The sequence below is a fragment of the Ipomoea nil genome, unplaced genomic scaffold (genome assembly GCF_001879475.1).
Source record: "Ipomoea nil cultivar Tokyo-kokei standard unplaced genomic scaffold, Asagao_1.1 scaffold3069, whole genome shotgun sequence".
Lineage (NCBI taxonomy): Eukaryota > Viridiplantae > Streptophyta > Magnoliopsida > Solanales > Convolvulaceae > Ipomoea > Ipomoea nil.
The window spans coordinates 10,692,571-10,718,473 of NW_017619497.1; the positions used below are offsets into that span (position 1 = coordinate 10,692,571).

At 37.7% G+C, this 25,903-nt stretch overlaps 5 protein-coding genes across 9 annotated transcripts in view; 4 read left to right on the forward strand and 1 right to left on the reverse strand.

Moving 5' to 3' along the window:
• Nucleotides 1-7,453, forward strand: part of LOC109165067 (subtilisin-like protease SBT1.6) — a 24,603-nt gene extending 17,150 nt beyond the window's left edge. The window contains exon 3 of the mRNA XM_019313677.1: nucleotides 7,441-7,453. The gene's annotated coding sequence lies outside the window, so the exon portion shown is untranslated. The remainder of the gene's footprint in view (nucleotides 1-7,440) is intronic.
• On the forward strand, nucleotides 2,420-12,933 carry LOC109165066 (E3 ubiquitin-protein ligase UPL3-like). The gene is made up of 18 exons (XM_019313676.1): nucleotides 2,420-3,708; nucleotides 3,869-3,979; nucleotides 4,125-4,241; nucleotides 4,359-4,529; nucleotides 4,651-4,812; nucleotides 5,499-5,747; nucleotides 5,943-6,064; nucleotides 6,164-7,541; nucleotides 8,154-8,252; nucleotides 8,887-10,452; nucleotides 10,557-10,790; nucleotides 10,875-10,979; nucleotides 11,349-11,429; nucleotides 11,522-11,590; nucleotides 11,743-11,871; nucleotides 11,954-12,076; nucleotides 12,363-12,531; nucleotides 12,648-12,933. Exons 1-17 carry the CDS (start codon nucleotides 2,806-2,808, stop codon nucleotides 12,426-12,428), a joined length of 5,685 nt encoding a protein of 1,894 aa, XP_019169221.1. The 5' UTR covers nucleotides 2,420-2,805; the 3' UTR covers nucleotides 12,429-12,531; nucleotides 12,648-12,933.
• A 2,962-nt stretch (nucleotides 12,934-15,895) lies between these two features.
• On the forward strand, nucleotides 15,896-19,936 carry LOC109165068 (receptor-like cytosolic serine/threonine-protein kinase RBK2). Of its 4 annotated transcripts, XM_019313679.1 has the most exons (10): nucleotides 15,896-16,052; nucleotides 16,503-16,974; nucleotides 17,104-17,195; nucleotides 17,285-17,418; nucleotides 17,503-18,143; nucleotides 18,220-18,471; nucleotides 18,555-18,718; nucleotides 18,826-19,056; nucleotides 19,165-19,314; nucleotides 19,415-19,936. In XM_019313679.1, the coding sequence occupies exons 2-10, from the start codon at nucleotides 16,803-16,805 to the stop codon at nucleotides 19,658-19,660; spliced, it is 2,082 nt and encodes a 693-aa protein (XP_019169224.1). In that variant the 5' UTR covers nucleotides 15,896-16,052; nucleotides 16,503-16,802; the 3' UTR covers nucleotides 19,661-19,936. The 4 variants fall into 4 exon arrangements, with proteins under 4 accessions (XP_019169224.1, XP_019169226.1, XP_019169223.1 ...); XM_019313681.1 differs by lacking the exon at nucleotides 15,896-16,052 and having other exon boundaries at nucleotides 16,351-16,974; nucleotides 18,238-18,471; XM_019313678.1 differs by lacking the exon at nucleotides 15,896-16,052 and having other exon boundaries at nucleotides 16,355-16,974.
• A 411-nt stretch (nucleotides 19,937-20,347) lies between these two features.
• Nucleotides 20,348-22,463, forward strand: LOC109165725 (basic leucine zipper 19-like). Of its 2 annotated transcripts, none has more exons than XM_019314621.1 (3): nucleotides 20,348-20,612; nucleotides 20,870-21,771; nucleotides 21,988-22,463. In XM_019314621.1, the coding sequence occupies exons 2-3, from the start codon at nucleotides 20,943-20,945 to the stop codon at nucleotides 22,014-22,016; spliced, it is 858 nt and encodes a 285-aa protein (XP_019170166.1). In that variant the 5' UTR covers nucleotides 20,348-20,612; nucleotides 20,870-20,942; the 3' UTR covers nucleotides 22,017-22,463. The 2 variants fall into 2 exon arrangements, with proteins under 2 accessions (XP_019170166.1, XP_019170168.1); XM_019314623.1 differs by having other exon boundaries at nucleotides 21,994-22,463.
• Nucleotides 22,464-22,622: 159 nt separating this feature from the next.
• On the reverse strand, nucleotides 22,623-25,370 carry LOC109165724 (WD-40 repeat-containing protein MSI2-like). Its single transcript, XM_019314620.1, has 6 exons — nucleotides 24,956-25,370; nucleotides 24,308-24,634; nucleotides 24,037-24,180; nucleotides 23,425-23,549; nucleotides 23,243-23,338; nucleotides 22,623-23,055 (listed from the first exon to the last, which is right to left on the reverse strand). The coding sequence occupies exons 1-6, from the start codon at nucleotides 25,262-25,264 to the stop codon at nucleotides 22,839-22,841; spliced, it is 1,218 nt and encodes a 405-aa protein (XP_019170165.1). The 5' UTR covers nucleotides 25,265-25,370; the 3' UTR covers nucleotides 22,623-22,838.
• Between the last annotated feature and the right edge of the window lie 533 nt (nucleotides 25,371-25,903).

The window sequence follows — 25,903 nt, forward strand, 5'->3', positions numbered from 1 at the left end:
ATACATTATGCTATAAAAATTGTATTATATAATATTTTAGACAAACATACATATACTGTTATAATTTCTTTTATCTTTTTTACTATTGTTACCATACACATGCATTCACCATATATTTCCTTATCTTCTCCCCTAATAATAATATATACATATTATATATTAGAGTTATATGTTAGTTGTTTTCTAACATATAAATATTAAATTTATAAAAATGTTTTACATTATTATTATTTACGATAATTTAAATATCTAAAATGTAAATAAATCTAAAATTTTAGTATAAAGTATTAATCTTGTGTACTTATTTTTTTACACATCGAGCATAGAAAATACTAGTTATAGAGATAAACAGTAATATATATATATATATATATATATATATATATATATATATATATATATATATATATATGTGTGTGTGTGTGTGTGTGTGTGTGTGTGTGTGTTTACTTTATCGTATAGTTGTTAGATATAATAATTTCATGTTAAAGAAAATTACATTTTTGGTCCTATGACTATAGGAAGCGTGTTACATACTTGACTTTAAAAACTAACAATTTAGTCTCATAACTATACAATTTTAACACATTTAGTCCACTCTCAGCCAAATCACTGGCGAAATTTGGCTGGAAAAATATAAACTATTTTTAATTATTTAATCATGGGGACAAATTGGTCATTTCAACTCTTCCTTCTCCTCCCTTCTCCTTCGTTCTTCTTCTTCTTCTTTCTTGTAGGGAGTTGCTGCGACAGGCGATTGGATAAAACTACCTGATGAGCTTGTTTTCTCTATTCTTCCACAACTCGTGATTGTGATTAAACAAAACTCTGTTATAACAATGATCCACTTTAAACCTGACAAACAAATAACGTTGTCTTTTAAGTACTCAGTTGTGTAAATGTTTTCTGTAATTTTCAGTAACAACATCCGAACGATTTCACAAGCTTAGATGACATATTAGCAGATCAACATCTTCATTGTTTGCGCTATTTTCACAAAGAACATTATAGACTATAGTGTAAATCGCAAATCTCAATTTCACAAATTTAACGCCGGCACACACATTGGTACTGTCTTCCATGGCTTTCGGCGCAGATGCAACGACGACGATCATGGCATATGCCCTCTAAAACTATATACTTGTATCTAAGTCCAATTTATTTGAAAAAAAAAAACAAAAACAAAACAAAAATAACTTCAAGAACGGCATCGCCAGTTACGCCTTGGAGTCATTCCACCGCTATGGCGCTGCTTGACGCGGGCGATCCCACACCCCACATTGCCGCCCTCCACGCTCTACTCAATCGCGCTTCCGTTGCAACGTGCGTCGGAATGAATGGTACAATTAACCACTCAGTTATGGTATACAACAAAATTGCAATGTAATAAATAACCATTATGGCTACAAAAGAGGAACTTTAGGTATAAACACAAACGAGCAATTAAAACCAAGATGTTCAGGACCTTTAGATGTTTGAAAATAGGTATTGGGTGAATAAGTAAAAGACATAACAAAAAGCGGCTTGAAATATGGGTAGTGCAAGTTTGCATGCTTGGCACAGTAGGGGCCGAGTCCCCATCAGTTTAAATTAACAACTTTGCTCGACACAACTCGGTGGTCGAGCTCCCAAATAAATTGCCCTGCTCATCCCGGGGTGGGGTCTTCTCCTGCGTTCCTTCAGGCTCCCTCGAGAATAGCGTTGTGGGGGCGAGCTAAGTATACAGCGTTGGACCGGGATCGGCGACCTCATCGGGCAAGACGCTAATGATGGTAGCCAAATCGTGGTCGTCCAACGCTTCAGCTAAAGCGTCCCTCACAACAGTCTGCATATTTCATTTTTCACACAGAAACGCCCACTTGCCGTATGCCCAAACCAAACACTCCCTGACCTGAGTACTTAGAAACGCCTTGAAGAAGAGCTTACCGAGAGCCCGATCCCCGAAGATACATGTAGCTAGCAGCCCAAGGGTTGAAATGGCATCATTGAGGAAGGCTGGATAAGCTTTGTAGTCCAAAATAGCTGTGTCGGTTTTGACGGCCTCCATGTCTTTCTAATGTGCCTGTTCAGCACCTGTGGCTCGGCAAAATAAGCTGAAATTGATGGTAACCTGCTATCTGGTGAAATTGCATGGAGTGTTCAGTGACCTAATTGTATTTTTTCTTTTTTTCGTTTCATTGCCTAATTGCATTTTTAGGTTACGTTCAGTGGTCAATTTGAATCTTATTCCTTCATGGAACTAATGTACTTACATGATTAATTTAGGGAGAAAATGTGCTATAAACAAAGGGAAAAAGTGTCATTTTTTTCAATAAAATATTAAAAACAAAGTTAATATGACGATCTCAAAAATACGTTGGCGGTTACAATACAACTACAGGTACAAGTGACACTGTCCATCTATGCGAGCTTGTACTCATTTCCAAATTGAATCGGTGTTGTTCTATCGAGTAAAATAAAATAGAATACAAAATATATAAATATATTCCGTTGCTCGTTTCATCCTCCATTTTCCCTGTTACATTCATCATTTATCTAATTATCAAATCAGTCTCTTCGGCGCACCTCCGCGTTGATCAATCAAAGGCATAATTGCATATTGATTATAATAATCGAGTTTTTAATCGGGATTCTGAATTGATTTATGTTGGGGGTTGAGCTCAATCGGATTTTTATATCGTGGTATTTTAGTAATTAGGGTTTCTGATATTCAGGAAGATGAACAGGATTTTGGAACTAAGAGAGCGTCTGATCGCCGATTAAACGGCGAGGTGATTCCCTGCTTTGAGGGGCTTGGGCTTTTGTATGGAAACTCGGAGCCGGAAGCGGGCGGAGGCCACCTCATCAGCGCCTTCTTCTTCTTCCTCTGGTCCAACCACCCGAGCTGCCAAGCGAGCTCGTTTGAACACCTCCGCACCTACTCCCACTACTGCTACCGCCACTGCCTCTAATTCCGCGTCGATCGCTACTCGTTCCCGAGTGCCCACTCGTTCTCGTGCTGCCAACCGTTCCCAGGACTCAATTGCAGCTTCCGCACCGATGGACTCCACCAATGAATCCTCTGGGTCTGCCACCCGCAGTCGCCGCGGTAGGAACCCTACTCATACTTCCGATAAGGACAGTTCGGATAAAGGCAAACAGAAAGAACACGAGGTTAGGAGTAGGGGAAGGGATAGAGATGCTGAAAGGAACATTGGGTTGAATCTAGAATCTGGGGGAGGTGACGATGATGAAAATGACAGTGAAGGAGGTGTTGGAATTTTGCAGCATAATTTAACTTCTGCAAACAGTGCACTTCAGGGTCTGCTCATGAAACTGGGTGCTGGGTTGGATGAGTTGCTTCCAAGCGCAGCAATGGGTTCAGGGTCTTCCTCGCATCAAAATGGTCGGCTCAAGAAGATATTGTCCGGGCTTAGGGCGGATGGCGAGGAAGGAAAGCAAGTAGAGGCTTTGACACAGCTTTGTGATATGCTTTCCATAGGGACTGAGGATTCACTCAGCACTTTCTCAGTGGATTCGTTTGTTCCAGTGTTGGTCGGTTTACTTAATCACGAGAGTAATCCAGATATCATGCTTCTTGCTGCCAGGGCATTGACCCATCTGGTTGATGTTCTACCATCTTCATGTGCGGCAGTTGTACATTATGGTGCAGTTTCATGCTTTGTTGCTCGGCTGCTCACAATTGAATACATGGACTTGGCTGAACAGGTGAGCTAGTTAAGAAGCTGGTGTGGAAGGCGTTTCACTGCCTTCTGTAACAGATTAACAGCATATTTGAATACAACCTGTATGCTTATTATTGCCAATATTTGGCTTCCAAAGAGAGTGTACTAATTGCTCTCTTTCTTTTCTTTCATTTTGAAAAAAGTCTTTACAAGCTCTAAAGAAGATATCTCAGGAGCACCCTACAGCTTGTTTGAGAGCTGGTGCACTTATGGCTGTGCTCTCATACCTTGATTTCTTCTCTACTGGAGTTCAGGTGATATTGAGTTACCAGAAACTATGTTGTACATGATGACCTTTTCTGAAGGTCCTTACTCCTTAGATTGATGCCAACAACATATACTATCTTCATTAATTTCCATTAAGTCTAAAAAACTATTCATAACTCAATCTTCTGGCAGAGAGTAGCATTATCTACTGCTGCAAATATGTGCAAGAAACTCCCATCAGATGCAGCTGATTTTGTTATGGAAGCTGTTCCATTGTTAACAAACCTCCTTCAGTATCATGACGCCAAGGCAAGTCTATTATGCAAAAGATCCACATAATGAAAAAATACACTGATTTTGTTCATCAAGTTGATTCCTATCTGATTTTTACTTTTTTACATTTTCTTTTGCTTGCAATTTGTATAGGTTCTAGAACATGCTTCCATCTGCTTGACTCGAATTGCTGAGGCATTTGGATCTTCTCCTGAGAAGTTGGATGTACTGTGTAATCATGGACTTCTTACACAAACTGCTTCTCTTATCTCTGCTAGTAATTCTGGCGGTGGTCAGGCTTCCCTTAGCACTTCAACATACACAGTATGCACAGTTTTTTTTTTTAATAAATAAATTTAAAGTAACTATTTCTGCATTTTAGGGCTGTATTCTTATTTACTTTTTATTTTTTTAGTTTTATTTATTGACTTGATGAGGTTTGTAGGGCTTGATTCGGCTTCTATCAACATGTGCACGTGGCTCTCCTCTGGGAACAAAAACTTTGCTTCTCCTTGGAATCACTGGCATTCTTAAAGAAATTCTTTCTGGATATGGTCTTCTCAGCAATGTATCTGTTTCATCTGCTTTTAATAGACCACCGGAGCAGGTATAAGACACCTTTATATAGTTTATAAATTGCACCATATTATACTCCAAAGGTGTGCATTAAGTCAGATTGTCTTCTGATATTATCTGAGAAATGTGAACCAAAGAAGCTGCTGAAAATTTTGATGCAGCATATTTCAGTACATAATCATCAAGTATTCATTACTACAAATGCTTTTGAAAATTTATAGCCATCTGGAGAACTTGATAAGTTGATAGTTGTTTTTACTGTTTATGTATGCAATTTAGTGTTTCACACTAGATATCTTCCCTTCACTACTACCTGAATGGGAATTTGGGGATGTAAGACTGACTACTTACTAAAAGAACAATTAAAAATAGAATTGGGGATGTAACACTAAATTTATAGGATTATTTTCTCATAGTTGCTCAAAGTTTGAATTTAATTACTTGTCTTCAGAATTGGTTGTTCAGAATGAAGTGGACTACTTTCTTCATGACAAGTTGCAAAAAGCCAAAAATCTGGTGTACTATAATTTGGTTCGATGTCACACCCTAACCCATCTTTTTGCTTTATAGAAGTGCTAGGGAAAAAACCTTGCAAGTTGTATCATTGGGTGGATCAGTGGTTTTATTCTTACTAGTTAGAAAAATTTACCTTTCCCCCCCCATATTTTTCATACGTCCAAGATTTTCACCCTTACTGGATTTCCTTTCAATGTCCAGATTTTTGAAATTGTGAACCTGGCTAATGAACTTCTCCCCTCATTACCCGATGGAACAATCTCTCTTCCAGTCAGCACTAATGTGTTTGTCAAGGGATCTTTAAATAAGAAATCTATCGGTGGTGAGTCTAGCAAACAGGAGGACGCAAATGCAACTTCTCAGGAGGTTTCATCCCGTGAGAAACTGTTAAAAGAGCAGCCTGAGCTTCTGCAGCAATTTGGAATCGACCTCCTTCCTGTTCTAATCCAGGTTAGTGTTTATTGAAATATAGAAATCCTAGGGATTTAACACCTAGGGCTATGCTAAGGTATGACCTAAGGTTTCTATATTTTAACAGTATTTCATTTGACCAAACTGAAGTCCATAGTTTAATAAAATAGAACAAATAGACATTCATTTACTTGTTCTTTTTGGTTACATGATTTGCTTGCGGTTTGCTGTCAGATATATGGGTCTAGTGTGAATGGTCTTGTTCGGCACAAGTGTCTCTCAGTTATTGGGAAACTTATGTACTTCAGCACTGCTGATATGATTCAGTCCTTGAATAGCATCACTAGCATATCAAGGTATGAATTCTCGATTGATGTCTCTTTGCATGATATATCTACTCAACACTCCATTTTTAAATGCTTCTATATCTCATAATTATGTTGCTACTTCCCTAGTTTTTTGGCTGGTGTTTTAGCCTGGAAAGATCCTCAAGTATTGGTTCCTGCCCTTCAAATTGCTGAAATCTTAATGGAAAAGCTCCCCGGTACTTTTGCCAAAATGTTTGTTCGAGAGGGTGTTATTCATGCTGTAGATGCACTAGTAATAGCTTCTTCTGGCACTGCTTCTCAGCCATCATCCTCTGAGAAGGATAATGATTGTATACCTGCTTCATCATCTCGTTCCAGGCGTTATCGACGTCGAGGCTGTAATTCAAATACAGATACATTCTCCACTGAAGATCCTAAAAGTTCAGTTCCAAACATTGGCTCACCCCCAAATCCTAGGGAAGTTCCTACTGCCAGTTCTAGTCTTCGCATGGCAGTCAGTGCTCGTGCAAAAGCTTTCAAAGAAAAGTATTTCCCTTCAGATCCCGAGTCTACTGAAGCTGGTGTTACAGACGATCTTCTTTGCCTGAAGAATCTTTGTGCTATGCTGAATGCCACTCTTGATGGGCAAGTGATTAAAACCAAGGGAAAATCAAAAGCTTCTGGCCCTCGACTTGGTGAAATTTCCGCTGGTAAAGAGGAAAGTTTAATTGGTCTGATAACTGAGATGCTGGGGGAGCTTAGCAAGGGAGATGGTGTTTCCACCTTTGAGTTTATTGGAAGTGGTGTTGTGGAGTCGTTGCTGAAGTATTTTTCATGTGGATACTTCTCTAAGGAAAGAATTTCAGATCCTCATCTTTCTAGGCTTCGACAACAAGCAATCAAAAGATACAAGTCTTTTATTGCTGTTGCCCTTCCTGTTGGTGTTGATGAAGGGAATTTGGCTCCTATGAGTGTTTTGGTTCAAAAGCTTCAAAATGCTCTCTCTTCCTTGGAGCGGTTCCCTGTTGCACGCCTTTCTTCTGGCTTAAGTGCTTTATCTCAACCTTTCAGGCTGCGTCTTTGTAGAGCACAAGGTGAAAAGTCCCTTCGTGATTATTCGTCAAACATTGTATTGATTGATCCACTTGCAACTTTAGCTGCCATAGAAGACTTCCTCTGGCCCCATGTTCACAGAACGGAATCTGAACAAAAGACCTCTGCATCAGTTGGCAATTCTGAGACAAGTACCATGCCTACTGGAGCTGGTGCACCATCTCCATCTACTTCAACTCCTGCTTCTCGTCGCCATTCTACGCGATCAAGGTCTGTTGTGAATATAACAGATGCTGCAAAGGGATCATCACAAGAAAAAAATGCAAGCTCATTAAAAGGAAAGGGTAAGGCTGTTCTGAAATCAGCTCAAGAAGAGGGAAGAGGACCACAAACAAGATATGCTTCTCATAGAAGAGCTGCTTTGGATAAAGAATCAGAAGTTAATCCTGTGGATGGGAACTCCACTTCTGAGGTACTTTCACTTATTGAGTGTGATATTAATTCCTGTTTATTTCTCCAGTTGACGATTTCCGTATGCTTCTCATTTCTTTTTTGCTGGTCAAACTTTGTATTGAAAATTTTCTTTATAGTTTATATGTTTGTTTTCCTTACTGCGCCCTTGGTTTTGCCTTTACCTCTGTTGCAAAGCCACTTTGATCTTGTTTTTATCTTTTTTTGGAATCATAAAACTATAATGCAATAAGATAAAAAGAAAAATTCTTTGAGTCAGGTCTCCATTTAAGATTGGTTATACTGATTTGGATGGTATAGTCATATACTGTCAGACTGAACATGTTATTTGATATTGAAATCCTATTAATAATTATTCATTTATTTGTTCTAGCTGTAGTTGACATCAGGTGTATAATTTATGACACACTTGCTGTGTTCTTGAACTTATTAATGTTGCTCTGCTATTTTGTGTTTACTTATCTTCAGATTTCTGAATTTACTAATGCCATTGATTTTCTTGTCCTTCTTGATGCATGCTAGTGTGTTTTAACAGGTGAATGAGGCCATTCTTATTTTTTATGAACCCTGACAGATTGGGCAATTTTTATTGTTCTTTTTTTCCTTTATGCAGGATGAGGACATTCCTCCTGTTGAAGTTGACAGTCCTTTGGTGATTGAAGATGATGATATCTCTGATGATGAAGATGAAGATGAAGATGACCATGACGATGTATGCTTTTTCTATTATTGGCTTATTGCTTTTCTGTTCTTACAATTTTTTATGGGGCCTGTTTATCATGATGTTGCTTTATCTCCATACACAGGAGCTCAAAATTTAACAAATTGGTGTTTTTAAGTAAACATCTTCAAGTTACAAAGTAAAGATTGTTTACCTAAAAAATTATACTACACACAAAAGTAAAGAGCTTCTAAATGGATTTGTTCTTTAAAAGAATGACAGTGAAATATGGAATAATTGAGAGAATACCGAAATGTCTGGTTATTTCATGTCTGAGGGTTATGCTATAAACTTGCATATAGTTCATTAGTTGAATGCACCATATCATGGAGTGGATGATGGGTGTCCTCAGATACTGGAGATGAGAGGAAAACTTTTCCTTTTCTGGTCATTGTGCGTTTTGTTTGGTCAAAAACTTTTCCTTTCTGTAAGACATTTAAGGAGTATGGCTTCTGACCATCACCCTATGACCCACCCCTGTAGACAAAGGAAGAGATGTTTAGACATTGCTGTTGTCTTTGTGTCGTTTGCCATCTTCTCTTAATCAACATAAAGCTTTAGTCAGTTGCTGGTACTGTATGCGGTGGTGATTAAAAATGTTTTCATCCTTATTTTAATATTGCAGGTTTTGAGGGATGATTCACTTCCTCTTTGCATGCCTGATAAAGTGCATGATGTGAAACTGGGTGACTCTGACGCCAGTCCTGTTGCCAATGCACCAAGTGATAGCCAGACAAATGCTGGTGGTGGTTCTTGCAGCATAGCTGCTTCCCTTCGAGGACCTGATTCTTCTGAGTTTAGGAGTGGAAGTTCTTATGGTTCTAGGGGTGCAATGTCATTTGCTGCAGCTGCAATGGCAGGACTAACGTCCAGAGGTGTGAGGGGAGGAAAGGACCGGCAAGGACGTTCTCTCTTTACTTCTAATGATTCTGGAAGATTAATATTTTCCACGGGTGGGAAGCAGCTAAATAAGCATTTGACTATTTACCAGGCCATTCAACGGCAACTTGTCCTAGATGAAGATGATGATGAGAGATATGGGGAAGGTGATTTTGTATTGAGTGATGGAAGCAGAATTTGGAGCAACATTTACACCATCACATACCAAAGGGCAGGCAGCCAAGCTGAGAGGGGTGTGAATGGTGCTGGTACATCAACTTCCTCCAAGTCTACAAAAGCTAGTTCTTCAGCGGATTTAAGTGAAGATTCCTTACCGCATCAAGTATCACTATTAGATAGTATTTTGCAGGGAGATCTTCCTTGTGATCTTGATAAAAGTAACCCTACATATAACATTTTATCACTTCTACGGGTACTGGAGGGTTTGAATCAGCTTGCACCGCGTATGCGGGTCCAGTCAGTGATTGACAGTTTCTCTGAAGGAAAAATATGTAGTCTAGATGAACTAAATGTCAGTGGTGCCAAAATTCCTTCAGATAAGTTTGTCAATAGTAAGCTCACTCCAAAGTTGGCTCGGCATATCCAGGATGCACTCGCACTCTGCAGTGGATCTCTTCCATCATGGTGTTACCTTTTAACAAAGGCTTGTCCCTTTCTGTTCCCATTTGAGACTAGGCGTCAGTACTTTTATTCAACTGCTTTTGGGTTGTCTCGAGCATTATATCGGCTTCAGCAGCAGCAAGGTGCTGAGGGTACTGGATTGACAAATGAGAGAGAGGTAAGGCTTGGGAGGCTACAGCGGCAGAAAGTCCGGGTCTCCAGGAATCGCATATTGGATTCTGCTGCAAAAGTAATGGAGATGTACTCTACCCAAAAAGCTGTTCTTGAAGTTGAATATTTTGGCGAAGTTGGAACAGGATTGGGTCCTACTCTAGAGTTTTATACCCTTCTAAGTCATGACCTACAGAAAGCAGGACTAGGAATGTGGAGAACAAGCTTACATCCCAATAAACATGCAGCAGAAATGGATGTTGATGAGCGAGTAAATGGAAAAGTTGGTGATACCTCTGGCTCGAACTCGGATGGTGGTGATAAAGATCTTATCTTAGCACCTCTTGGGTTATTCCCACGTCCTTGGCCTCCAAGTGCAGAAAATATTGAGGATGGGAAATTCTCTAAGGTAATAGAATATTTCCGGCTACTAGGACGTGTGTTGGCGAAAGCCCTTCAAGATGGGCGGCTTTTGGACCTTCCACTGTCTACTGCCTTCTATAAGCTTGTACTTGGTCAGGTAAGTTCTTAGCATTTACGGTTTTAATCCACTTGCACATGTATATACACCTACTCCATATTAGTTATTGCGATCACTGATAAATCAATCAACTTTCTGTGCAGGAACTTGATCTGTATGATATTCTTTCTTTTGATGCTGAACTGGGTAAAACTATGCAAGAGTTGCAAGCTCTTGTATGTCGGAAGCAATATCTAGAATCAACTGGAGGTGATAACAGAGACAAAAGTCACAAAACCACTGATTTATACTTTCATGGGACTCCAGTTGAAGACCTTTGCTTAGATTTCACTCTCCCAGGCTATCCTGAATATATTCTGAAACCTGGGGATGAAAATGTATATTTCGTTCAATTTTCCCTTAAATATTTTTGGTGTACCCATTTATTGTGTTACTCTCATTCACATATGCAATCTGTGCAGGTTGATCTTAATAATTTGGAGGAGTACATATCTCTAGTGGTTGATGCAACAGTCAAGACTGGAATTGTGCAACAAATGGAAGCGTTTAGATCTGGCTTCAATCAGGTTTGTGATGCCATTTTATCTTATGTGGTCTTGTAGTTGTGTAAGAATTTTCATTGTTGTTTAAAGCTCTGCTGATTGGTCAATGTAGTTTCAGTTCCCTATCATTCATAATATGCAGCACCTGAACAAGTAGATTTTTTTCTTTGCCTTGGATTTAGGTGACATTGTGCTAGACTACAACTAATTCTTACATGGAACTTCACTCTTTTTTCTTTTTTATTTGATACCACTGTGACACTGTTGTCTAGTGGTCTTCATAATGACTAGTGGAAGATGTTTAAATAGGCTGGTAGGGGAAAAGTCATCCTTTGAAAGGACTGATGTGTGGCTTTTAATAGTGGTATCGATTCTGTGTTCTCTATTGATCAGGTATTTGATATTTCAACCCTACAAATATTTTCTCCAAATGAGTTGGACCATTTGCTTTGTGGCCGTCGAGAGTTGTGGAAGGTAGTACCTCCTTCATATTGACTCTCATATCACTTAGAACTGACCTATCTTGCATTAGTATAATTAATTGAGTGATTTCTTTATATGTGCAGGCTGAGACACTGGTGGATCACATCAAGTTTGACCATGGTTACACTGCTAAGAGCCCTGCCATTATAAATGTACATTATTATTCTTGACTCTTGAAAAAAAAAAAGATTTTTTTTGGAGCAATAAAAAATAGCAAACTCCTGCTACCTACCCTCCAGGGGTTTTGATTAGCTTTCATGCACATCCTTATCTTTTTGAAACTGATTGATTGATGTCTCTTTAGTTGCTGGAGATCATGGGTGAATTCACTCCTGAACAGCAAAGGTCTTTCTGTCAATTTGTTACTGGTGCTCCTCGGCTTCCTCCCGGTGGCCTGGCAGCGTTGAATCCCAAGTTGACAATTGTGAGGAAGGTATAAATGCATTTTCTGGATACACCTGCACATTGATTATTTGGTGTTGTGGTTTTTACATTTACCCACTTTGTGTTTGCAGCATTCTTCAAACACTGGAAATGTGGGGCAAAATGGTAACGGGGCATCAGAGTCTGCAGATGATGACCTGCCTAGTGTAATGACTTGTGCTAATTACCTGAAACTTCCTCCATACTCCACCAAGGTATTACTTGAATGATAGATGATATATGGGCATGGTTGGCAAAGTTTAAGGTTACCAATTATGATTATAGTCTATGAATGATTAAATCCAAAGTTATCTATGGATTGTTGGGTTTATACTAAAATGCATAATTTAGAATTTAGAATGAATGATAATGATAGGCAAACACAAACACATGGAAATTAGATTATTTAATTCGTAATGTCTGTAATGTGATGAACCATCATGTTTATGTGGTGTCTCCTAATCCTGGTAAATTGAGCTTCTTTTCTTGTTGTTTTTATAGGAAATGATGTACAAGAAGTTGGTGTACGCAATCAATGAAGGTCAAGGATCCTTTGATTTATCGTAGTTGGAGTTGTGTTTAACAGTTAAGAAGTTTGATTGAAATTATTGGTGAAGAAGGGGAAGGGGTTCTGACCATTAATTATCTATCTATCTCAGCAACATCTAAGGTTAGTATGTATGGAGAGTTGGGAAACCTGTGATGTTATAACGTAAAACACAACTCCTCCTTACCTTACATTTTGTAATATCATTGTGATTCTAACCCAAATCTTCTTAAATTCAGCTCAAGATGGGGAGTCGTTGGAGGATGCAACTTTTTTTAATCCTAGTGTGGCCGCCTCATTTCTGCTGCAAATTCTTGTAAATACGTAGAGAATCATTCTTTTAATTGTTATTATTATTATTATTATTATTATTATTATTATTAAATTCTAACTAATTTAGATGAAAGCTAGGATGGATATGTACATTTTATGGGCATGTGGTTGCCATCATTCTCCGCTTAACACTACTGTTATTATGTTACGTTTATGCTTAGTAATAATAATAATAATAACAATAAGAGCAAATTTTACTTTTAGTCTTCGACTATTGTGATATTGTCATATTTAGTCTTATTCTTTTAAATTTTGTCATATTACATCCATGATTTTGAGCAACTTTCACTTTTAGCTTTGATTATTGTGGCATTGTTACATTTAGTCTTATTCTTTTAATTTTGTCATAATTATATCACGACTTTCATTTGATTGCAACCATTAGTCTTTCATTTATTTACCGTTATAATTGACATAACACAAAAGAAAATATTTTACACATCATAACTCATATTTTGAACACATTAAAAATATTGTAAATATTAAAGAATGTAATATCGTGAATATATACAAGTTTGTAATTATGTGCAAATTGACTTTAACGTGCGATACAATTATTTCAGAAGTTTGAGCTGTAACAATACAATTATATAGTAGTTGCGGTGGGAGTCACAATACAATTATTTCAGAAGTTCATATGTTAAGGTTAATTTTTACTTGATTTATGTAATAATTGCGGTGCAATTCTTTAAGAAGTTCACAGGTTAAGGTTGATTCTTACTTGATTATGAGAATATATATATATATATATATATATATATATATATATTCACTGACTTTTTTAAAAGGGAAGATTTTTTCATATTTTATAATCTGAAACACATGGTATTGATCGTCAGTCGGTGATTGGGGGTGGGGGGTGTGGTGGTGGAATTTGGAAAATGACGTTCCACCAAACAAAAGCACCCATCCACCTAGCTCTCTCCATTACTTATTATTTTGCGGACAATATAATGCAGAAAAGGAATACAGATACTTCATGTTAAAATGGCCGGAGTACGTTCTGATGCAAATTAATTTTGTATATTCGCTTGCAATTTTAGTGATGTAAAAACAATTTTATCAGATAAAAAATGATAGTATAATATTTATAAAGTAATATAATGTATAATTGTATCATTATATAAATACAAATAAAAATATTAATATTATAATAAACTAAATCATTTCTAATAATGTAAAAACACAATTAAAATATTGAGTTTTGTTCTAAATAATTAAAAAAGATATTAATTAAATGAAAAAAGGAAAAAAAAATCTATATTTATTTTTAAAAAATGCAAGAAAATTATTTTCAGTATTCTTTATTTGTAATATTTGATGTTTGATAGGATTATTCTTAGAGTATAATCCCTCTAGGTAGTGTACACATGCTCGGTATTTGGTCGGGCCACCGAGGGAGATTGTTCCTGACCTTGACTGACCAAGGCTCGATATCTTGCCGAACTCAATGCGGTAACCGAGCTAACTGGAGACTGCGACAACATTTTGCTGCTCCGCGATCGACCTCGATCATCAGTTCCGGTCGGGAAGATATCTTGAGCTGGGTTACTTAAGTGTTTAGACCTAGATTTCGAGCTTTATTCCAACCCCTCTTAGTGGGCGGTCATGAATCTAAATACACGTGGCCTACAAGGCACCATTCCCGAACTTACATGCACGACACGTGACAGACATACCGAGAGCCTGATATGTGTCCCTTTGCATTCCCTATAAATACCGCATTATATATGCATTTTATCAATCCCAACCTTTGAATTCATTTTACCTCTGCACTGATGTATACGTTTATTATTATAATAATAATAATAATAATAATAATAATAATTATTATTTTTAAATTTTAAGTATACTTAGGATTTTCACAATCGGACACGGTGACTAATCCTTAGCTAACAAGTTTACTAATCTACGCATCAACTTTTTTGAAAGTCAAATATATTTTTATCTCTTTAATTTGTTATTAGCTTTTAGATTTTCCTACCACTATCTCTTTCATTTTTCGTTTTCCTTTCAAAGTAAAACCAAACTAATTAACTACCGTCACCCACTGCAACAACAATAGTAGCTGGGGGCCTGTGGATACCTATACAATTATTAATGTCATTTTGTTGCATGTAATTACAATCTTCAAAATCTTATGTTCTGCCTCCTTTAATTTGACAAAAGTAAAATTATTTTTGTTTTGAAATTTTTTTTTTTTTTTTTTAAATATTTAAACTCATAAATTTAATTCTAATTCAAATACTAGCTTTCAAGATTATACATACAATTAAATAAAATCTTAAAATTTTTGAGGTATATATTATTGAGAAGAATCCCTCTAGACAAAAAAGTCAGCATTAACCCCTTTCACGTACTCCCACTTGTTAACTATGGTGAAGAGTTAGGGTAGGCCGGCTTTAGATGGTGGCTGGGTGCAAGGGGTAATAAATTTAATTTATTACCCTACAATCTACATGAAAGGTAGATAGGACCACAGTCGCCTTTCGTGACCCCAAGATTGCCTAAGATCGGAGTAGGAGTGTAGGACGTACCAAATGTTAGTTGACCACAATTCTATTCTTATTAAAATAAAAAAATAAAATAAAAAAACCTCTACTAATTTCAAAATAAATTAATACTGAGTAATAATAATGAAGTAAAAAACCCTCTATGAATTTGTCTGTCATACATTCCAACAAATTTCCCTGCCTGGTTATTGTAAATCGATCAGATAGATTGTCCCGTTAGTTGTCGGGTGGCTTGTCGGCGTTATCGTAACGAACCGTAAACTTGCAATAGGCGGTAGAGAGTTAGAAGGCGGAGTTGTGGGTAACCGGATGGGTATCTGATCTCTGTGAATTGTTGCCTGTTTTACTAACAAAATGCAAAGTATAATGATCTCCCCAGTTACAGGACAGCTTACTCCATGGAGCCATGCAGCATGCATGTAACATGTTAATTACGATTTTTTTTTTTTTTAGTTTAATATAAATAAATAAATAAAACAAAGTAGAAATAATTTTTAAAAAAGTAGTTGCAAAAAGTGTATAATTAAAACGCCTTTTCCGGAAATTCACGTACTCTTAATTAGCTCACCGACGGTACCTTGCCCTCTGTTTCTGACCATTATTGATTGTCCTTGTTTTGGAGCTAGCGTGATCCTCATCCTGCCAATTCTATTCAAAACTTTCCTTCTTTTTCTTTTAATTAAAAATTGAATAAAGGAGAAGGTGAAGTAATCTTTTTCGTCATCAGATCACCAACTGGCCTGCCTTTGGAATACTATATTATAATAATCTGGATCTCTCAAGTGTTAGTTGAAGCAGGTTTGTAAATAGTACGTATATAATTGTGATATTAATTGGCGGCATTTTATTTTAATTTTAAAAGTTGATGGGTTGGGTTCAAAATTTAGGTAGGGCTGTGTTGTCTCTTTATGTTTATTGTTTTTCGGGGATTCAAACATCTTTTTTGCAGATGCCATATATTTCCCTGTCTGTCTGTCTGTACACTTTGGCTTAGCTTGATGGGTGTCCCAGGCAGGTTTTACTTTTTTTTTTTTATTTTATTTTATTGTAGACGTGGTTGGAAATTGAAAGAAGAGAAGCTTCAATTCCTTTTGTTAATTGATTGAGCTAGGAATCAAATTAAAGATTTGGATTTTTGTAATTGGAGGAATTATATTGTTAATATAATAATGCATGCGTCGGATCGGCAGTCAAGTCAGATAGGTGACATTAATGATATATTGTATTGGTGTTTTGGTTGATTATTAGATGAAGGTGGCGGGTTGAATCCTATTCCTGGGTCAGTGTCCTCCTGCGGAGCACTGCGCCATATGTTGTTCTTTAAACAGGAGCCTCCGACAACGTTACGTTGAACACATGCTTCCATAGCTCGATCAGTACGTACCTGTTTCAATTCTGGTGAATATATGGTGATGATTAAGGGATCGGAAGAACTGAAGACATGTTTTGACGGGAGGCCGCCGGGGTGATATATATAATTATAATTATATTATATTAAAGGGAATCAATATATATATATATAGAGAGAGAGAGAGAGAGAGTGTTGAGATGGGGGGTAAGGATGATTCAGGCGCAGAAGAGAAAAGGAGGAATGTGTTGGTTGGAATCCGTTTTGATGGGCATACTAAAGAGTTGCTAGACTGGGCATTGGTGAAGGTTGCAGATCCGGGCGATAGGGTGCTCGCTATTCACGTTTCTACAAAATCCTCCTCAGCCTCAGGTATATTTATTTGGATCACTACTAGCTAGCTAGCTAGCTTGTAATTTGTAAATGGCTTTCTTGATCGAATACGGAATACTACAGTCTACAGCAGCTCACATATATACATGCATTTGTGTTGTGATGTGATATTAGACGGCCCTAATACTAAAGATGAATCATACTCCTCCTGGTTGGAAAGTTATCTGGATGATTACGATGGCTTATGTACTAAAAACCAGGTTTGCTTTGCTTTTTCTTTTCAAACTCTCTAGCTCCATCTACCTGTTAGTTACTATATATATATATATATATTGTTCTCCATCTGCAGGTTCATCTTAAAGCACAGGTTTTGAAAGGAAGTTCAACAAGAAAGATGCTGGTGAGGGAAGCAAAGAAGCATGATGCGGTAGCTGTAATAGTGGGGACAAGCAACCATAAAAGACCTCTTATTGGTCGTCTTGGGTAACTAAGCATCTATTCATTTCAATTCTTCATTAATTCTACCTCTCCTCTCCTTACCTACCTACCTCTCTTATCTTATCTTAGGGGATGGACTTCCATTGCTAAATACTGCGCAAAACAACTCCCCACCTCCGTTGATGTTATGGCTATTCACAATGGGAGGATTGTATTCAGAAGAGGATCCAATTCTCAATACACAGCTGCTGCTGGAGATCCCAGACCAAGTTTCTATACAGAAAGAAGTTCCACTGTGGGGGATAGCCACTCTGAATTTGGGGAATCAGATATGGGAAGGCTCAGCCATGAGACAGAGTGTTATGAGAATTATTCACAGGATTATGAAAGCTTGTCTAGTACTAGTCCCAAGGGAACACACAAGAAAGGTTGCCTTTCTTTGGCTTCAATTTCTCTTCCTGTTGTTCAGCTTGCTGATACGCCCCCCGGATGGCCCCTACTTCGCTATGAACCACCTGTGCCTGTGCCTGTGCATGCCAGAAAGATGTCTGTGGTACAGTGGGTCATGACCTTACCAAACCGATCTTTGATAGACTTGGAAGGTTCGAGCCCAAAGAGTTCAGAAGAAGAAAATTGCAGCTTTTCAGATAAAAATGAAAGCTGCAGTGAGCTTATTAATGAGTTTAAGCTTCTGATTGAGACAAATTCCCCAGCCTGCAAATGGTTCAGCTATTCTGTTCTCACAACATCCACTTCTCAATTCTCTTCAGGTTTGGTTTGTAAATTCTGTCTGCCATCTCTCATTTCCATCTTTAATTTTGAAAACCAAAACCGGTGCATGTGCAGAAAACTTAATTGGGAAAGGAGGGTGTAACCAAGTATACAAGGGAGTCCTTCCTGATGGCAAACAAGTTGCAGTCAAGATTTTGAAGTCGTCGGAAAAAGCTTGGAAGGATTTCATGCAGGAAGTTGATATCATGACTTCAGTGAAACATAAAAACATTGCACCTTTGCTTGGGATTTGTATTGAAGACACTAGTGATTTAGTATCGGTCTACAACTTTTTATCCCAGGGGAATTTGGAAGAAAATTTGCATGGTAAGGTTTGTTGTTTAACACTAGAAGAAGATGAGTGAGTTTTCTTCTTCTTCTTCTTATAATATAATTATTAAATCCTCCAGGGAAGGGAAAGGGAAAATCTCCATTGGCTTGGAAAGTAAGGTTGAGAATAGCTACAGGGATTGCTGAAGCCCTGAATTACCTGCACAATGAACACCCTCGGCCTATCATTCATAGAGATGTCAAATCCTCGAATATTCTCCTTGGAGATGAGTTTGAAGCAAAGGTACGTATGCTAGCTAGCTACTTTACTTGGTCACGCTATATATATATATATATATATATATATATACGTGGTAGTTATCCTTAAAGTGTAATATATATATAATGCAGTTATCTGATTTGGGATTAGCTATATGGGGACCCACAAGGACATCCTTTGCAACTCACAGTGATGTGGTGGGAACCTTTGGTTATCTAGCTCCAGAGTATTTTATGTATGGAAAAGTGAGTGACAAGATTGATGTGTACTCCTTTGGCGTCGTTCTACTGGAACTGTTATCAGGGAGAAGAGCTATTGGATTTGAGAGTGCAAGGGGGGGTCAAGAAAGCTTGGTTATGTGGGTATGTAACAACTAATTAACAACTACTCAACTCCATCCATCCATTACAGATTTACAGTACGTGTGTTTAATTCATTTTTATGATATGATATATTGATATGGATGACAGGCAAAACCGAAATTAGAGAGTGGAGACCTCAAAGGCATAATAGATGAAAATTTGAATGTAAATGGAGATGAGGCTGAGGTGCAGAGAGTGGGTCTTGCAGCAAGACTGTGTCTTACACAAGCAGCTCGGTTTCGTCCTAACATAGCCCAGGTATGTATGTATGTATGAATGTAAAAGAATTGAAGATTTCATTTTGGAAATTGAATCGAGCTCGGTATGTATGTATGTATGTATGTATGTATGTATTTAGATACTGAAGATGTTACGGGGCGAGAAAGATAGCAGCAAGGGAGAAGAAGAAAATGAAAATGAAGATGAAAAGGTGGAGATGGATGATGAAGTGTATCCAGATTCAAGCGTAGAGTCACACTTAAGTCTTGCCTTAATGGACAGCGACGCCAATCATTACTCCTCCGCATCCTTCAGCAGCAGCAGCCCTTACTCTGTAGAAGAATACTTGAAGAAAAGATGGAGCAGATCTTCAAGCTTGGAATGATTCATCGATTAGCTTTCATTTCATTTCTTTTCTTTTCTGTGCCTCTAATTAATTTCTCAGATTCATTGTTTGATTGTACAGCAGTAGTAGTAGTAATAATGTACGGAGTAGTATAGTTGCATTATATGTGACACCCAGTCATGAATGAGGTGAGGTGAGGTGATGATGGATTTAAGTTTAGATGTAGACAGACAGCTTCAGTTTTTGTGTTATGGAGCTTGAGTTATATGTTTGACAAAATAAATAGTAAATGGATATAAATGTTTTCTCGTCCTATTTTCATAACTTTTTATTTATTTTTTAATACTTCAGATGTGTTTTTTACTCTTTTTTTTTTTTTTTTTTCAAGTGTTCCATAAAACGTAAGGAATTAAGTAAAATAAAAATTAGTTAAAATGGAATATCTTGTGATTTAATATAAAATAAGAAACTAAAATGAAAGGAAATATTGATTAATTAAATCAAATACAAATATAAGAAGTTCAGGTCTTGTCCAATGGCATAGTTTTGGTTTCAGTAAATTAAAAAGAATGTATGAAATATTTATGGACAGATACTTTATTGTAATAGAGTTAATATAGTTTAATAAAATACAAATATAAGAAGATTGAAGTATAAATATAGATGGGAGTATGATTCATTCATATTTATTTCCTGATCCGTCCTAGTTTGGTTAATGCTTAATGCTTAATGGTGATTTAGGAAAAGATTACCTTTTTTGTACTGTATGGTTTTGGAATATGTTGACCCCATGACCTACTCAACATCGTGCGTTCATATCTGCCATTGGAAGTTCGACAAGTATTTTAGTGACTTCCATTCTTCTTTTTAAACTTTTTTTTTTCTAGGGTTTTCGCTTTTTCATCACCCCGTTACAATTTCTCCTCCGCCCCTTCGATTCGCAGCTCCTTAGGCTACATTCACCTCGATTTGCTGTCCAATTTTCTCGATTGTAAGTGCATCTTTGCTTACAATACAATTTTCTTGAATTATATTTTTCGTTTCTGTATGGATTTGTTGGTGAAAAGCTCTGGTTTTGTGTTTGTTATGATTTAACTTTGATGCGATGCGAGGCTTTTATTACCCCTTCTTCATAAATACCTATTGGCTGGCTGGCTAGCCGGCCTCCCCTAAATTCTAAATTCTCTCAAGTCTCAGGTTTAAAGATTTGATTCGATTGTTATCGTAATTATTGTCTCTCGTTTCTAGGGTTTAATTGTCTTGCTGCTGATGCAAGGAGCTGAGACTTGTTAGTTTCTCTTGAGGGATATATATCAGTAAGATGGAGGATGGGGAGCTTGAATTTTCTAACCAGGAGATGTTATCCAGTTCGAATTTCTGCGAATTTCCAGACAGTAACTCCTATATGGATAGCTTTTTGAATGAAATCCTCAAGGATACTCATGCATGCACTCATGCTCACACCTGCAACCCGCCTGGCCCTGATAACTCCCACACCCACACTTGTTACCATGTGCACACCAAAATAGTACCTGCTCCCAGTGAAGAAGATAAGGCCCCCAGTGATGATACTGCAGAATCTGTGGATAAGAAAGAAAAGAAACGGCCTCTCGGCAATCGGGAAGCTGTCCGCAAGTACAGGGAGAAGAAGAAGGCCAGGGCTGCATTGTTAGAGGATGAAGTTGTCAGGCTGAGGGCTCTAAATCAGCAACTTTTGAAGAGGCTACAAGGGCAGGCAGTGCTCGAAGCTGAGGTTGCAAGGCTCAAGTGTTTGCTTGTGGATATAAGAGGAAGAATTGAAGGTGAAATTGGATCCTTTCCGTATGAGAAGCAGCAAGTCAAAAACAGAGATGCATATCAGGATCTTGTTAATCCTACTGCCCTTCCTGGAGGAGGAGGAGGAGCATATGTTATGAACCCTTGCAATATGCAATGCAATGATCCCCTTTATTGCCTCCAACCTGGTTCAGAAGGTGGTGGTGTGAGTTCAGAGGGAACTACATTGAACAACCAAGGATTATTCAATAATTGTGATTTTGAGAGTCTACAATGTTTGGGCAATCAGACTTCTTCTGGATTCAAAGAGCTTCCTGGTTGTGGTGTAGGCAACAGTAAGCCTGCCAATGTTTCTGGTGGGAGTAAGAAAAAAAGTAAGAAATTTAATGACAACTGAGTTTTTTTTTTTTTTTTTTTGGCATTTTGACTTGAGCAGTAATGATGAACAAGAGTAAAGAGTTTCAGTTTCTATCCTAGCTAGATATTTTAAATGAATGCTTGTATATTAGTTAGAGATCTGTTTTTCTTGAAAACTTGTTTTAATCCACTGCCATTCTGCAAATATTGATTTCCTTTTGTTCATCTCTTAGGAGCAGCACGCTCAGCTACAGCTAGTTGAACTCTTCAGGTGGAGGCATCATCTTCAGTGTAGACAACAAGTATGATGTCTGTTATCATACCTCCCCCTCCCTCCCAGAACTTGATTTTGTTGGGATTTAGGGATAGCAGCTCAGGCTCTTTATTTTATTATTATTATTATTAGCTCAATAACACCTTAGTGGATGAGATGCAGTCCATGGATATTAAGTCTTACTTAACAACAATCTTATGTAAAGCATAAAACTTGTGTCATGCAGCTGACACAGCTTATGAAGAGGAAACCAACATCTTGGTTGCCTAATGAAGCTCTGGAGCTGTTTTGCTCTCAAATCACATATGTTCATTCTTTGTTATTTTAGCGCCCAAACTAGGTTTCTTGTTGAAAATGAGACATTACTGTTTTGTAATGCGGAGGATCTAAAGTTCCGAGCAATACAATCAGATATATGACAAACACCTTAGTCAATTTCTACTCCTAAATACTTAAATTAAGATGCATCAACATTTTGATTTGTGCTAGTGGGCAATGGGAAAGCATGCTGCAATTCATCCCCACCCGTTCCATTAAGTATATACTAACCAGTGAGCCAGCCACTTTGCAAAGGGTTAACATCAGAGGGAAAGCTTAAGAATAACAAACATGTGGTTGGTTACCCAAGTGCATATAATAAGCTATCTTGTGCATTTCCACCAGACCCAACTAATGTTTGAAACAAACAAAAAAAAAACACATTACACATTCTTAACCAACGTTCCAAAAATATTCAGAACAGGATTATACAATGCATGACCTTCCCCAACATTTTTAAAAACGTTTCAACAGAAAAAACATGTTCAAGATTCAAGATCCATCCGTCTGCAATTCTTCATCATCACGATATATGCTCTCAGCCATTTGCCAGATCTGAAGAGAATTGTCCTCTGCTACACTTGATATGACCCATGGCTCATTCTTGTTCCACGAGAAGTCAGATATCTTAGCCTTGTGACCTCCATGAGAGAACAGAAGCTCAGAAGGACCATCTTCAGCTTCTCCCTCCATTTGCTCATCTCCAATCCTGAAACACATTGCCAAATCAGAACAGGGAGTGATCAATTTCTCCCTAAGGAGAGAGGACACCCCTCAGGTGTTCAATTTCCACCATATGGAGGGCTGGATTGGAATATAACTGATGCAAAAACTTACGAACAGATATATGCCCCTTGGGAAAATATAATTCTAAAGCATCAAGTTCACAACAATACCTATTAAGGTCCCAAACCATCAACCTTCTGTCGCCAGCAGAAGATGCTAACACTGTTTCATGGTTTGGATCCCATTCTACCTGGAAAACTTCATCCCTGCAAAGAATATCAAGTAGATCCAGGTTGGAGTACCCAAGTATATGTCAGAGCATAACTGTATTATTAAGAGTAAATGGGCATACGTATGACTACTTAAGACATGCAATGGAGAGCTCAATTTTCGCATGTCAAACAGACCAACTGTAGTGTCTGAAGATGCCGTGGCAAGAACCCACTCATTATATGGATTGAATGATAAATAATTCACCTGAAAGAAAGAATAAGATGCATTTAGCAACAGAACATAAAGGACACCTTGCAGAAAATAGTAAAACAGTAATAGTAGTTAACAACAAATGCTTATTTATTCAAAGACATTAACCCAAATTCCAGACTTAGAACTACCTTAAGTAATGGCATGTACATACTGGCACGAGTAGAAAATAAATTATAGCTACACATCTCATCTACAAAAGGCTAGAAACATCTGTGAAATCAATTTAGTACAATAGATTGCTCCATATTTATTCATTTCAAAGCAATTTCCAAAACTTTTTAGTTGGAGCAGCTTATTCATCTCACAATCCACAAAAATTGGAGAAAGATGAATGAAGTATATCTTCATTATTGAAGGTGGTTTGCTTACAAAATTACTGGGGAAAACTTAATAAGCTGTGTAGTAAAGATATATGGAAACACCCCAAAATATCAATGAGAAACACTCAAAGAAGTGCATTATAAAAAATCATAATCACCTCTTTTTCATGAACTATAACAGAGTGCTGAGGCTTATTTGTGCGCAAGTCCCAAATGATTAGCCGGCAATCATCTCCAACAGATCCAAATAGATTTTCATTCTTTAAATGCCATGAGACATCCTCAACTACATCTTCATGCTCCTATAACAACATGCATGATTTGTATACCAGAAATTAGAAGCTATGTATTTACAGTGAAGACTCCAAGTTAACATTGAAATCAATACAGTGTGATCTGAGAGGCAAACAAGACTATATCACCAGTTACCTTATAGATATGATCTGCTTCAAGCACTTTATCATTAGGTGTAGCAGATATATTCCATAAGCAAATTTTGCAATCATTTGAGCCACTCAAAAGACTCCCCTCTCTGAATGGGCTCCATGACAAGCCATACCCTTCTTTATCATGACCTCTCAGTCTTAAGTAAGGGTCACAAGATCCCCCTTCATCATGATTCAAATGCTGGTTGGCACTGTCAAACACGTAAACTTCACAGCCATTAGTTTTAGCTGCAACAACACCTGTGTTCTGCGGCATACATCTTGCCCTATTCACTTCCCCATCACAGAGTATCTTTTGTACTATCTCAACCTGTAAACAATAGGCAAACTTAGGAAAATCATAATTCACCAGAAGCAGCTCCATAGTACGGCTCCCAGTCTTAGCCATGCAAAGAGAACCTAAATAAACCTAACAGGTCTATAAGTAAATGAAAGTCCTTGAGCTCCGGAAGATAAAGAAAGCAATGTTCATACAGGAATTCCATCAAACACCTTGCACGAATATATTTCAATCAGGAGTCGAGAATATCCTCGTAAAATTAGATGTTGGAAGAATCGACATATATAGGCAAAATGTGTACAAGTAAAACATCTAAACGTTTTTTTAAAAAAAAAAGTTACGAAAAGCAACCTTGGGGGTTTGAAATTCACTGAGATTGTGCTCTAGGCCAGAGGCAGGGTTCCGAGGAAGGTAGGCCTGAGCGAGCATAAGGAAGTTGGGACAGTCGTCAGAGGTATGGGTTCCCAGAAGGAGCTTGTGTACAGAGAAAGGACCGTCATGAGATGGAGGAGAAGGAAGGCACTGAACGGTGAGAGAAGGCCACTCGAGGGAATGAGAGATGACGAGGTCGTACAACAACGGCGTGTTCTTCTTCCACACCGCGAACTCCTCATCCACTCCTTCGCCTCCGGCGGTCGCCTCCATTTCTCTCTCTACCATTCTCTCCCAGTCAAGAACTGTGAACCAAGTCGCGGTGGAGGGTATACGAAAGAAAACGCAGCGGCTGCGCGGATTCAGGATTCTGTTTTCCCCGCCAAATGTGAAGCGTAAATGGAGGGAGGGAAAGTTGCTGGGAATTTGGAGTGGGCTTAGTTTGATCTTGTGGATTGCTCAATAACTATTGTCAAGCCCATTACATGATCTAAAAACTAGCCCAAACCAGAAGGATAGGGCAAATTATATTGTGCACCGCGGTGCATAATCGATTATGCACCGCGCATCAAAACGACATTGTTTTGTTTAATAAAAAGAAACGGCATCCGTTTCTCGCCGTTCCGCACCCTTCCACAAAATGAAACTGACAAAAAGTAACTATGTTATTCAATTTCATTTTGTATACACTGCAGTTTCAGTTCAACACAACTACAGTTTCATTCGATATTTATAGACTCAAATATGTGAAAATGTTATTAAATTTTATTTTATATACACTATAGTTTTATTAAAATACAACTATATGATCATTTTGATATAATTACAACGTCATTGTACAATATACACTCAAATATGTGAAATGTTATTCAGTTTCATTTTATATACACTGCAGTTTCATTTCATCACAACTACAGTATCATTTTA

Coding starts and splice junctions, on each gene's coding strand:
- LOC109165068 (XM_019313679.1), top strand. CDS start 16,803: ATGGGGGGTAAGGATGATTCAGGCGCAGAAGAGAAAAGGAGGAATGTG. Junction 17,419..17,502: donor CCTCTTATTGGTCGTCTTGG/GTAACTAAGCAT, acceptor ATCTTATCTTAG/GGGATGGACTTCCATTGCTA. Junction 18,472..18,554: donor TTTGGAAGAAAATTTGCATG/GTAAGGTTTGTT, acceptor TAAATCCTCCAG/GGAAGGGAAAGGGAAAATCT.
- LOC109165725 (XM_019314621.1), top strand. CDS start 20,943: ATGGAGGATGGGGAGCTTGAATTTTCTAACCAGGAGATGTTATCCAGT. Junction 21,772..21,987: donor TGGTGGGAGTAAGAAAAAAA/GTAAGAAATTTA, acceptor TTCATCTCTTAG/GAGCAGCACGCTCAGCTACA.
- LOC109165724 (XM_019314620.1), bottom strand. CDS start 25,264: ATGGTAGAGAGAGAAATGGAGGCGACCGCCGGAGGCGAAGGAGTGGAT. Junction 24,635..24,955: donor GTGAATTTCAAACCCCCAAG/GTTGCTTTTCGT, acceptor TATTGTTTACAG/GTTGAGATAGTACAAAAGAT. Junction 23,550..24,036: donor TTATAGTTCATGAAAAAGAG/GTGATTATGATT, acceptor TCTTTCTTTCAG/GTGAATTATTTATCATTCAA.
- LOC109165066 (XM_019313676.1), top strand. CDS start 2,806: ATGGAAACTCGGAGCCGGAAGCGGGCGGAGGCCACCTCATCAGCGCCT. Junction 11,430..11,521: donor GCCGTCGAGAGTTGTGGAAG/GTAGTACCTCCT, acceptor TTATATGTGCAG/GCTGAGACACTGGTGGATCA. Junction 11,591..11,742: donor AGAGCCCTGCCATTATAAAT/GTACATTATTAT, acceptor ATGTCTCTTTAG/TTGCTGGAGATCATGGGTGA.